The sequence below is a fragment of the Phalacrocorax carbo genome, chromosome 2 (genome assembly GCF_963921805.1).
Source record: "Phalacrocorax carbo chromosome 2, bPhaCar2.1, whole genome shotgun sequence".
Classification (NCBI taxonomy): domain Eukaryota; kingdom Metazoa; phylum Chordata; class Aves; order Suliformes; family Phalacrocoracidae; genus Phalacrocorax; species Phalacrocorax carbo.
In genome coordinates this window covers 90213657-90227217 of record NC_087514.1, presented here as the reverse complement: position 1 = coordinate 90227217, position 13561 = coordinate 90213657, and the positions used below count along the sequence as shown (strand labels likewise).

General features: G+C 38.7%; 1 protein-coding gene across 5 annotated transcripts in view; it reads left to right on the top strand.

Moving 5' to 3' along the window:
* Positions 1–13561, top strand: part of DROSHA (drosha ribonuclease III) — a 74344-nt gene that overhangs the window by 35904 nt on the left and 24879 nt on the right. For all 5 annotated transcript variants that reach the window (XM_064443435.1, XM_064443431.1, XM_064443436.1 and 2 more), the window contains 5 exons: positions 403–502; positions 3479–3586; positions 8264–8371; positions 10840–10978; positions 11633–11693. In XM_064443435.1, coding sequence (XP_064299505.1) covers positions 403–502; positions 3479–3586; positions 8264–8371; positions 10840–10978; positions 11633–11693 — 516 coding nt within the window. The remainder of the gene's footprint in view (positions 1–402; positions 503–3478; positions 3587–8263; positions 8372–10839; positions 10979–11632; positions 11694–13561) is intronic.

Sequence of the window (13561 nt, the reverse complement as noted above, 5' to 3'; positions counted from 1 at the left end):
TGGTAGTTAAACCTTGTGGAGAAGAGGGAGTTTTCACCTGCCTGAACTGAGATGTCGTGCTGCAGGCAGGTCTTTTCAGCATGTAGAGGCGGCCCTTTGGAGAGGATGGGTGTATATCTGGGAGACCTGAGTTCTGCCCTGAGCTTTGCTGTTCACCTCACACTGCGCAGTAGTGCCTTCTCTCTGCTGCTGTGTCCACCCCACTGGAACAACTGCAGGGTCACTGTCACCTCTCTTGGAAAACGCTTTTGAGATTTTTTTTTTTCTGGAGCAAAAAGATGCTTGTGGACAATCTGCATATATATGGGTGCATTGTTAGCAGCTGGTGTGTTCGTAAGAACAAACGGTGAGAAACTTTTGTGGTATTGACCAAAATATTTGTTTTCTGGTTTTGTCCTTCAGATACCAAAAGCTGTGGAAGAGTTATGTGAAGCTGCGTCACTTGCTGGCTAATAGTCCCAAAGTCAAACAGGCTGATAAACAGAAATTATCACAAAGAGAGGTATGCTGGGCCTTCCTGTAACTGATAATTGAGCACAGTAATTCAGGATGGAATACAGCCATATCACTGCCCTGTTTCTGGAAACAATAGAAATCCTTCACAAAAGATTTTCTTTTCAGGCTGTTAACACTGATTTTATTTTTATCTTTGCTTGTTAGTGAATGGATTTTTTTCCCTTTTTTCAGCCGTCAAACTACTGCAAGTTTTTTACCCAGTTATAGAAATGATCATTATAGAACCGTAACTTCTTTATAGCTGTTGCCATTAATGGTTTCAAGAATTAGCATAGAGAAGGACTTTTTATTTCAGAGTGCGCTTTTAACTGGCTCATAATTTTAAACATTTTTCTTCTGAGATAAAAACTGCCACACTTGTGCATGGTTTTAAACTGTAATTTATTAGGAAGTCTTAGTGACATTCCTACAGATCTTTGAGTTGAAATCATCTGGTGGTTGTTATTTTCAGTAATCTTTAATGACAAACGAGGTATGTGTTGAATTTTTGTCTTTTCTCTCTTTCTTTTCCCCGAAGTGATGAGCAATAAGCATCTCCTAAGTGCAGATACTCAACCAATTGGGAATTAAATTAGAAGAATAAAGTCACCTAAATATAGACTAAAGCACCCTGCTCTCAGATATTTACTTTTTTAAGATCTTGGACTGAAGCTTTGAGTTTGTCTGGTGCATGTCTACCAGGCACTCTTAATTGGACAACTTACGTAAACAATACATAGAGGAGAAATTAACTTCTTTGGTACTGGATGGAATTTAATTAAGTGGTGTTGTGTTTTTATTTATTGATTAGAAACCCTGATGTTTCATAGAATCATAGAATATCCTGAGTTGGGAAGGACCCAAGAGAATCATTAAGTCCAATTCCTGAGTCTTCCCCAGTTTGCTAATTGTGTAGGTTTGGTTGCAATAAATGATCCATTTGACGTTGCACCTGATTTTTATTACTTCTGCAAAGCATAGTATGCTGTTACATAGGCAAGGGTCTTAGTTAACATTTTACTTATGCTGATACTAAATAAGCTCTTAGCTTCCTTACTTGTAAATAGGAAAAAACACAATGTTGTGACTTAACTGTGCCACAGTTGTAATGAAAAAAAAATTTGTCCTTATAGGAGATGATTGTGTTTGCTACAGCTTTCTACACTCAGAGCAAGTAGAAGGGAAGACCGTTGTTTTATGGGCATCCCTCATTAGGGGCTAATGGATGACTTGTTTGTAAAATTGTAGCAGGTTGCTTGTAGGGGGGTGATTATGTTTTGCTTCAAAAGATAAATACCAAAGGAGCATTCTATCACTTACTGTGTGGTGTGCTGATTTTTGTTTCTAGACCGTATTATCTAGGATAATGGGTTTATCAAGTAGTTGTCTGCCATCTGAGAGGCATACGGGGCTGAAGCAGAAGCTTTATGTGAGGATAACCTACACATTTTGCCAATGAATATGTCAGTAACTTAGAAGGACCTGTAGGACTGCACCTGACTGGTACATAAGCTTTTAAAGATAATGAATGTATCATGTATTATGAGTAACACTGGAGTGCTCCTGAGCCAGTCAGCGTGAAAGTACAGCTAGCTCTAGTAAACACTATAGCACCTGTCTCAGAAAACACCCAATGACACAGCCTTGAAATGCAAATTTTAGGCAATGCACAAGGGGTGCAGTGCTGTAAGCATCTCGGTTCCCTCTGCCATCGGTCATTCACTACTATGAGATTGCATGATATTATTTGCGACAAGGTCATGCCTGGGGGCTTTATTCTTCTAACCTAACTTTGAACGTTTACAGCAGGTGCATAAATTTGGACCTGAAGGCTCACTTTGAAGTCAATGGAGAGAGAAATGCATTTTTTGAAGCCATTTATCCCCCTTCATTGAATATAAAAGGAACCAGGGCTAACTAGCCTCCTACCCTAGATGCCTCAGTATTGAGGTATCTGAGGTTTGATGAATCCGCGTCTGGATAGATGCACCTCTTGGAACCACTCTGTTACTCTCTGCAGAACAGAAGACAGAGCCTGTTCCTGCCCAGAGATGCTCACAGGCTTCAGACTGGAAGCTGGGAAGAGAAAGCTTTGAGCAAGTGCCCTGTAATGAAAAGAAGAAGGAGGGGGAGGATGGGTTGCAGCTTTAAAAAGTTTTGTGTTCTGAAGAAAGAAGCGCACTGAGGGAGTCTTTACCATTCGTGCATGCTGTGTTGGGAGCTTGCATACCCTGGGGGCTTTGTGGAATTGGAACTAGGAGATCCTGATCCAGGGGTGATTTATTTTAGCCGGTTTTCTTATGTTCCATTTTTATAGAAAGTATTTTCTTTTAATGAGCCTGTCCCTTTTATAGTTTCTCGAGACAAATAAACTGTTTGCACAACACCAAACAGCCAGTGTTCAAGGCATAACAAAGTTTTAAAAATATTTGAAATCAAATAATATTGATAGATTTTATTATAATAGGCTCCAGGACTAGTGAATGCTGACCCCTTTCCCAGACTGGGAGTACTGACAAAGTTGAACAGGAACTATTACGAAGTAGCCGAGATCACAAAACAAAGCCTTTCTTTTACTGTCTTACTCCCCCTGAATGCATCAAACCAGGTGTATTCACGGTGATGGACCTGAATGAAGAGGTTCTTTTGCACACAGGGGTAAAGAAGGTGCTTTCATTATAAGGACCGTAACTTGCTTTCTTATGTATCCTGTCAGATGTATGAGTTGGGCTGGTTTGTTCATTTGCCGTAAAAAATGTAGTCCTCTCTGTTCTCTTCTCGGTGTACCAAAATCCTCTGCCTACGCTGTACTCCGGCACGTCCACCACAGCCTGTGGCTGGCAGTTACAAGATTTGGACTAGTCTTAGAAACTGCTCACCAAAACCGAACCTTAAATGGGTATTGTGAAGGCATTTATGTGTGCACTGATACTGCTTTGTTGTAGAAAGGTCTTCACAGGAGCTCTGTTCTCTCCCTGTCTAGGAAGCACTCCAGAAAATTCGTCAGAAGAATACAATGAGACGTGAAGTGACCGTCGAGTTGAGTAGCCAGGGATTCTGGAAAACAGGGATACGCTCTGATGTCTGCCAGGTGACTAAACCGCAGAGACGTTTGATGTATTTTCTTTCTTGATAGCTGCCGTTTACCTCTCGCAATGGTTTGCTGTGATTCTCAGCTGAAGAACCAATGAAAATTAATACCTTTGCCTCAGTAATATCTGTTGATTTAGGGAACTATTCTAGTGTTCTGTCCACCCCCTCCACACACAAAGTTATTTTAAAATTTTAATTTTCTTGCCACTGGTTCATTAGCACAAGGGAGAGGGGGTAGGAATGGCCAGCTTGAGGCTGGAGGCTAGCCAAATATTGAGCCTAGTGGGGGACTCCAAGGGCTTCTTCATCCATCAATTGAGCTGGTTTTAGATATTTTTATTTTGATATATTTTTCTATTGAGATTTTTTTTTAAAAAAACCAATTTTACAGTGAAGCATGAAGAAATATCTTTTTGCTTGAAGGAAAAGAAAGAAAAAAAAAAAACAAACCACCACACCTAACTTTTGGATTAAATCAGGGTGACCCTCAGTAGGAAGATATCTCTCAGATACTGTTTCATATGCATGACATCTGCAAGGTACAGATCTCTGCCAGATCCTATTCTGAAGCAGTTGACGACCACCAGCTTTGTGATAGGATAAAAATAAGTGCAATATTTATATACTATTGTGTTACCAAATTCAAGTACTTGTAACAGCCAAATAAGTATACTAGAGGTATACTTGGATCATTTTTTAGCTGTTGTTTTGGACAAGTTTTTTAAAAATTAAATACTTACAATTTAATATTAACTTAACAGTATGAAGTATAAACTTTGGGGGTTGCCAGGCAAAGGTATAGGTAGAAATCCCATTGTTATCTTAGAAGTCTGGTAAGGCCAAAGGGGAAATTCTAATGGGAGAGAAGTGCTGATAACTGAAATTGCTTTTCTTCTGTCTGAAACATTCCTTGTGATGCTACTATTGCTTCTGAAGTCAAAGAAAGAGAATAGTAGAACAGTATCTTCTCACAGAGCTGAGGAAAATTACAGCCCTTTTCCAACTTTTTGTTCTGAACTGTATCTATTTTTACAGGTTCAGTAAACAGTGTAAATTCCTAATTTAGGAGCTTTCAAATAGTCTGTGTTATTCATAATATCTTCTGTGAATCATCTCTTAATGTCATCTTGAATATTCCTGTTTCATTTTGTTGTTGAAGGACAGCACAGCAACAAGGAACAATAAAAGTAAAGCTATTTCACGTTTTTGTGCCCATCTGCAGCCATAACATCTAAATCAGCCAGTTCTGGTATGAAGGTCCTTTGATTTGATTTCTTTGAGAGGCCAAGAGTAGGCAAACTGTATGTCTGTAAAATGAAAGATTGCTGCTGTTGCTACATGCTTTTTCCCAGATTAAAGAAGACTAAAACTAAATACACATAAATCAACTCTGTGGGCAGAACTAAAGTGCAGTGATTTAAAATTAATGCTTTTAAAAGCATTGCCATTTAGAAGATTGAAACTCTTTTAAGTCACTCTGATGGCTTATAGTTGCTCTAAAGTTCCACATAGCAGTAATAACACTGGTCTTTGTGGTCTCAGAAAGGAAGTGCTTGGAGGGAGATGAAAAAGGATGAGTGAAATGTTCCAAAAATGTAAAATGGCTGTTTTCTACCTGTGTCACTTGAAGTTTTCCAGTCGATGAAGTGCACTACTTGGCCACTAAGCTGGGCGGCACTTACTATGCCATCTGGCAGGATGGGGCCATGATGAGAAGATACCACCCCCCATGCACAGACCCTCCCTGCTTTGGTGCTGGTGTGCCGTGTACAGCTGTGTTAAGTGTTCAGGGTGAGGAGAGAAATTATGCGTTTCAAAATAATTCAGCTCAGCTGGCTGTTCTTAGTAGCTTCAGGTCAGGAGCATCTGCCAGCCTTGGGGATGGTGGCACTAGCTGGGGGCACCTGAGAGAGTCCCTGCCTTGCCATGCCAGCTGCAGCAAGAAAAGAACATGCAGTGTAGTTAAAATCATATATATTTAAAAACAAAAAAATAAGTTACTTGTATGTTTATAGCCAGATGCAAGTACCAAGGTTACGGGATAACTCCTGTGCCATATGGTTTCATGACACCTTTTTTTATATCTTATTTTCTTATAAAGAGATAAATACATAAAACATCAGAAACATCAAGTGGCTATAATCCAACATGATGCACATTAATTGAATCAATCAAGTATTTAGTGCCATGAAAGCAGCATTTTGTCAGTATAACTGCAAGAGTCAAATTAAAGGCCTTCTGTGTCCTCCCAGGGAGATGTCAATTCTTCATTCACTGCACCACAGCTGATAAAAATCTAAACCTTTATATTTCACTCCTCAAACTTACGGCCACATGGATTGGTATAAAGAATATTAAACCTTGCTTGAGGGACTCTTTCTGCCAAATGTAGTGAAACATACAGGCAGGGAAGCAGAGTTGTCCCATTGCCCCATGAAACAAGTTTTTTTTGTTTTGTTTTGGGTTTTTGTGTGTTTGTGTGTTTGGGTTTTTTTTCATTTGTTTGTTTTCTGGTAATGAGTTCCTTCTAGCAAGGAAGACATAGGAAGCACGCCTGTACAGTTTATATGGAGATAAGAGGGGTGTTCCACTAACTTGTAGATTACACGAAGAAAACTGTAAATGAGTGAAATGGTAACAAAACAAAATTTCACTTACACTTACTCAGTTTGCTTGGAGTGGTTTTGCAGTTTTCTGCCAGAGATCCAGAGAGTCTTTCTTGCTGTTAACTAGTTACTTCCATCCATCAGAAAAGGACCTGGGGGTGTTGTTTCAACAACCAGCTGAACGTGAGCCAGCAGTGTGCCCAGACAGCCAAGGAGGCCAGCAGCATCCTGGCTTGTGTCAGGAACAGTGTGGCCAGCAGGAGCAGGGAAGTGATTGTGCCCCTGTACTCGGCACTGGTGAGGCCGCACCTTGAATACTGTGTTCAGTTTTGGGCCCCTCACTACAGGAAAGACATTGAGGTGCTGGAGTGTGTCCAGAGAAGGGCAACGAAGCTGATGAAGGGTCTGGAGAGCAGGACTGATGAGGAGAGGTTGAGGGAACCGGGGTTGTTTAGTCTGAAGCAGAGGAGGCTGAGGGGAGACCTTATCACTCCCTACAACTACCTGAACGGAGGTTGTAGTAAGGCGGGTGTTGGTCTCTTGTCCCAAGTAACAAGTGATAGGACAAGAGAAAACGTCCTCAAGTTGCATCAGGGGAGGTTTAGATTGGATATTAAGAAAAATTTCTTCACTGAAAGATTTGTAAAGCACTGGAACAGGCTGCCCAGGGAAGTAGTTGAGTCACCACTCTTGGAGGTATTTAAAAGATGTGTAGATGTGGTGCTTAGGAACATGGTTTAGTGGTGGACTTGGCAGTGCTGGGTTTGTGGTTGCACTCGATGATCTTAAAGGTCTTTTCCAACCTAAATGATTCTATGTTTACCTTCCAACAATGTGTTCAGTTCTCAAGAATTTTGCGGTCTTACTTAAACAGAAAGTATTGCCATTGGTTATTCTTGACTTCTAACATTCATCAGTTTATATTTTCTGCTGTTCTTTCTTTAATGACATGCAGAAATGCATAACACCATTTATTCTCTAAATTACACCTCTGCTTTGTGTGCTGGCTTTTCTTGCATCTCTCCACGCTATACACTCATGTTCTATAATCATACACATTCTTCTTTCTGAAATTAGTAGTGATAGTCCTCAGATTTTGATTCTTTTAAAACACATAATTCTTTTGAATATGTTCACGTCATGTCAGTAATAGGAATGAATAGAAGAACTGAAATTTGATATCAGTGTCACAAAAATGGTCATGTGCATAACATTCGTTAAATACTGACATTTCTCCTAGAGCTCTTACTTTTCACTCTTATGCAAGATTTTTTATGTTGATGTCATACTTGCTGTACTATTGCACTGACAAACTGTACTGCTTGCTTATTTCAAGACAGATCCATCCAAAGTCAATATTAGTATAGAATTCCTGCTTTACAACACTAAAAGAGGGAGACTTTCATTGTTGCAACATAGTTAAATTTTTATTAAAATTTTCTCAACAAAAAGCCATTATCTGTTTCCTAGATGATCAAACAGCAACCTTTCTGATATTTTTTAGCACATTAAGCCAGGAAGTGCCAGACTATGGCATTTCAAAAGCCTTTAATTCTTCCTCAGAAGGGAACGAAGCAAGGCACTAATAACTGTGCTTGAAAATCAAGTAGCTACAGTTGTTTGATGAAAGCTGGTTAAAGTGATATAAAGTGCTTCTTCCCTGATGTTACGAGGCAGAGGGAAATGGTCTTTCTTCATCCTTGGTACTAACCTAAACCTGCAGGGTGTTAAATGGGAAGGCACAAACATATAGCATTGTATTCAGTCACAGCTTATTGTTACTGGTGACCAGACACTTTTTTTACCTCATTCAAAATACTTAAGTAGAAGACTAGTTTTATGTATGTATGTATTTAGTCTGGGTGGGGCTGTGTCCCTACTGTGATTATGCAGATGGGCAAATCTGATTTATTTAAGTGCTCTGATGATGAATGTTGGGAAACCATGATTTTTTTTTTTTCCTCATTTAAACCAAAACAGTAAAACTCAGTGTTGTGACAAATGGAAAGTGTCAGCTGAGTACTTTGTGCACTGAAGTTGAATGCTTTTCCTTATTGCTATTTTTTTAGCATGCAATGATGCTTCCTGTCCTCACCCACCATGTCCGCTACCATCAGTGTCTGATGCATTTGGACAAATTGATAGGCTACACTTTTCGAGATAGATGCTTGCTGCAGGTAAGATATGAAAAAAATAAACTACTTGCTGGTTTGTCTTCCTAATATTATTGAGTTTATCCATAATCCTGCCTGCTGCAGAAACTTGAGAAATGCACTGCATTGCCACAGCTTAGGCGTACTTGATTACTTGCACTGCACATCTTTCAAAAGTTTCAGTTATCCCAAGAGACTTCTAAATAGAGACATCTGTTGTGCATGTAGGCACACACCTACTTTTGCTCCAGCGGTAAGTCTGGATTTGCTTGTGATGTGTAGAAAGACAAAAATACGCTTACTGAAAAGAGCGTGAGGTACATAGCTCATTATTTCCCTGTAAGTTCTTTTTTTAGATATTTGTGAAGAATATGATGTTATTCTGCAGATGAGCGTACATGCCTTGCTTCTTACTTTTCTAGTCTGTTGTTCCAAAAAAGAATAACCTGAGTATTGCCTTTTTGTTCTACATTTATAGCTAGTGCAAAGGAATTTGCAAACTTCGGTTCAGCTCTTGATTTCTACAAGTACATGATAAAATTTTTTGCATTTACAAACAGGAACTGGAGAGGAGAATTTCTTACTTGTTTTAAATGCATCCATGTCGCATGACCAGTCATTTATGTAAGTGCATATTTGGAACTGATCAGCTCCAGAGGGCTGACGCTTGGCATGGTGGCCCCTTTCTCCTTACATTTCTTCTGAAGTTACTGAAGGGAAGTGTTCTGTTCAGGATTTCCCCCTGAAATAAGCACCCTCTCTCTCCACTGACTGGAGCTGAGAAAGGTGAATTTTCTCTAAGTTCAAAACTTGCAGTTTCTGTATTGTATGGAGACTTTACTCCCAGACTACTTTAAGCAGAGGCTTACAGAGAAAGTTTTTCTCATAGCTTCTCTGTTTTCTAGAAGTTGGTTTCCAGGGCTTGTCCTACTGAAAGTTTCATTAAACATTGAGCATCTTGTAGGATTTGGTTGTTTGCAGGCTGCCTTACTTTTAATATGAAAGATAAAAATGCAGTGCTGGGAATCTTCATGATGTTGAGACCAAACACACAAACCGAAAAGCAAATTGCAGTTGAAAAGGGGAGAAAGCAGAAAATCAAGTGTGTCGGCATTAGTCAAATTAATGTTTAGTTATAAAACAAATACTTTTTAATGCTTGATCCCTATGCAAATTTATTTAAAACCTACAAACTTGTTCCAGAAGAGAACGAGCTTTTTAAAAATGTGTGTAACACCAGTCACCTACTTAAGCATAGGCAATATTAGATGTATTATTTTGCACTGATTTTTACCGGCTTCATCATGATATGTTCTTTTTAAAGTACAGGCTGGGCAAGAAAGATTACATTAATATAACTATTCAGAGAAGTTGTAGTGTGTCATCCTGTTCAGATGGAGCAGAAGCTGCGAATGTGCAATTATGACAAATTTACTAATATTAAAAAGGAATTAGAAAGGACTTGGAGAAAGTTCTTATTGTTGATTAAATGTAATTTTACTCTCTAAAATAATGACAGTAAACTTCTCTAAGTCTTGTGTTTGGAAAGCCACAGGCAACGTTTGAATGAACTACCGGGCTGTCTTTGCTCACAGCCTGCAGCACCAGTCCTGCAAGTGTTTCAGAAGTAACTTTCTGCAGCTTGAATTTGTCAATGTATCTCTTGTATATGTATATATACACAAGGTGTGTGTACACATACATTTATACATGCATAATATTTTTAGGCCTGTATGTGTAAAGAAAGAGAAGATGTGTGAGTTTGCAGGATGGAGTCTTAAGAGCTAGCTGTAGTTCTGTTTGCTGCAGCCACTTTTGTAGCGGTGTCAGCAGCAGAGTAAGCTTTTGATAATGCTAGATGGTACAAATCTAAAACAGAGACCAATCCTGCCATTGCTGTTCACCTCTAACTAAAGAGTGGACCTGTATAGTCATGAGAGAAAGAGTTCTGTGAATAACCATGCCAGAGATAATATATTTGGTGGTCGTTGTTGTTAGGTTTTTTTGAAGTAGGAAAGTTTTGTAGATATTTAAATAACCTAAATCAAATATGTGGATGGTTGAGAAACTCTTTTAGTGGTTCATATTTTTAATATGAAGATCTATTCTGCAATGTTAGAATGAATATATGTTTAAATAAGCAAACGTATTGAAATCAGGTCAGACAAGCTGGTAAGCAAAACTCTTAGGGCAAATTGACAGTTCATGCTTTTTTTCTTCCAAACTAATTTTTTGTTAAAGAAAAAAAAACCCTGTTGAAAGTTAATTAGCTAAGCTCATGATTGGGCATAAATGTTTCTTATTTCTGACATCTGAAATAGTACAAATGTAGGATGTACTATTGCTGGAACCAAGCTACTAATTCACAACATCACTTTGTAGCCTTTATTCAAACTAAAAAATAACAATTATTAACTACCCGTCTAAGATATTTTTCTTACGTTTGCAAAAATGCATCTAACACTTTTTCTCCTGTATATGCTATATTATAGCTTGCCATGACTCATCCAAGCCATCACTTAAACTTTGGTATGAATCCAGATCATGCCAGAAATTCCTTATCCAACTGTGGGATTCGACAACCAAAGTATGGAGATAGAAAAGTTCACCATATGCACATGAGAAAAAAAGGTATGCTGTTACACCACTACCATTTTTCTCTCACCTTACGCTTAATCAGTAAGAAAAGCTTTTGTCCATTTTTGTTTCGTTGGCCATTGTTCTCAGTGGAGGATTTCAGTGGTTATACACAGACACCAGGAGATCTTTCTAAAAGACTGGATTTTGCAAATTAGTGAACAAGTAAAGAGCTGAGAAAAAGCAAGGATAATAAACGGGAGGATGTATTTTTTTATTTTTGGCAAGTATTGTTTTCTTAATTTGCTGCTCAACATGGTGAGAAAACGGGAGGATATTTTTACAAAATATCTTATTAATGTGAAAATATGTAGTCTGCTGCAGAATATTTGTTACCCCTTAAAAGTATATTAAGCCGTAATGAAGTAAATATTTTATTGTTTAGGTAATGTTTGGAATGTCTCTTTCTTGCGAAGGTGATGTTTTTATCTGGCGCCCTGCAAAACTGCAATAGTATTGTAGTGGGACTGCGGTCAGTTAGGCAGAGAGCATCTGTAAGGATTATACTTGCTGTAAGCAAACCCTGTAAATAACAGGATGATCTTGTGTAGAGCAATTACAAAGTAACATTCTGAGTAATTATTTTCTAAGCCTATTCAGGTTGAATTAGTGGTTGTTTATTTAATAGTGCATTGTTTCTATTTCTAGGGATAAACACCCTGATAAATATTATGTCCCGTTTGGGACAGGATGATCCAGCTCCTTCCAGGTAATGAAAATAATTGTTTTCAAGTAGGGAAGCTGTTGCAGAGGGAGATGTTTAATAGAAACAACCAACTTACTGTCAGTAACAGCTTTGGCAAATAGTTGAAATGAAAAGTCATTTTGAATTGACTTTTATATTATGAAGATGTGCTGAACCTCCATTAGAAGTGACATAGTAAATGTTTGACATGCCTGCAGAAAACTCCTGAGGAAGGTTTTAACAGATAATTCTATCACTTTTGTTTATCCTTGAAATGAGGAGGACTAAAAGGCTACTTTTTTGCTTTCTGCAGCGTAAAAAATAAGATTTGTCGTTATTGTTATCATTGCTATAAATTGGATTCTCCATCACGTTTCCTCACAGTAGTACCTTCCTAGCACGGCACCTTGTTAACGTGAGTGTGATACTGAACGTGGGCTTCGCTGATTTACTGGTGTAATTTAAAGACGTGTGCAAAAAACATTAACGTTGTAATGTGATAATCCTTAAAGGACCACTAAGAATTCTGCGCAAATAAATAATGTTTAAGATGTGGTTTATAGCCAAAGTGAATGAACAAAGCTCACAGGGCTAATGCAAGAAACAGTTGCATGTGCAATCTCCTAAATGCAAGAACTGGAGGGCAGAGTGTATTTTAGTTAACTAGTGCTATAACTGGACCTTTTAAGAGTCATCATTTTAGAGGAACCTCAGGAAAGGGAGAAGCTGAATTCAGAATAAATTATTGTTGCAGTGTCCCCCAAACACTATTTCAGGTAGACCACGCCCTTGTCTTTGAGAGACAGCCTCAGGCTTATTTCAGCCGCCTTAAGATAATGTGAGGTAAGGCTAAATCGCATTAGTTTTCACAGAATAACACACAAATATAAAATCCCACTTCTGGGAGATCTGTGTTTTCTGCTGTGTTGCTATGCAGAGGAGTTGTAGTTTTGCTCACACTTTTGTTTTACGCAGCAGAGGTACTTGAATTCTTTCAGCCCATAACAAAGGCCCGCTATTTCAGAAACTGAACTAACTGAAGAGTTATTGGGGGAGTGCAAATAACAATAAAAGCGCTCACACACTTGAAGCTTCTCAAGCTTCCTTGAGAAGGATCTTCTGAATTAAAACAAAAATAAAATCCTGTTGCAATGGCCTTGATTCTGTCACAAGCATGTGTGAAGTCAAAATGGTGCTACTTACATGTTTTGATCTGTAGAACAGAAATTTGTATATATTCAAAGACAAGCTCCCATTCTTTTTCAGCTGCTGTATCCTGCTAGTTCTTTGTTGTATAAGCAGGCAGAGAGCTTGGAGGAAATAAAACTTCATGCAAAACAAAGGGAAACCAGGAGCAGTGGTAGAAGAAAAGGAAACCACAGGAAATATAAGATTCTACTAGGTTAATGGCATCTTTGAGTGCATCTTCTTGTACAGCCATTTTTCTTTTGAGCTCAAAGGAAGTAACGGAAAACAGGGCAGTTAACGGTGCTGTGAAAAATGAAAGTACTTACGCCCTTGTAGCTCTGCCATACCGACGAATCTGTTGCAGAGTCTTCACACCCTGCAGGTGTTGATGTTAATTATGTACACTTCCCTAGTTGCATGCAGAAGACTGAAGACAGGCTGTTTCAATCACCTGGTGCCCTCTGATGGACAGAGAGACCGTTCCCTGTCTCCATTTGTTAAGCTCTGGCAATAACTCAGAATGGAACATAGGAAAATTTCAAAGGTGGTGGTGTCAGTCCCGAGTTTCAAGATTCATGTAGTTGTTACCCAGAGAGGGTGGGGGAGGCTACAGGAACGTCTGTCGTGGCTGATTAGCAATCAACTCTGATTTGTTCTGTTTTAATTGTATTGTGTAAATAACCAGCATGTGTTACTTAGCTGAT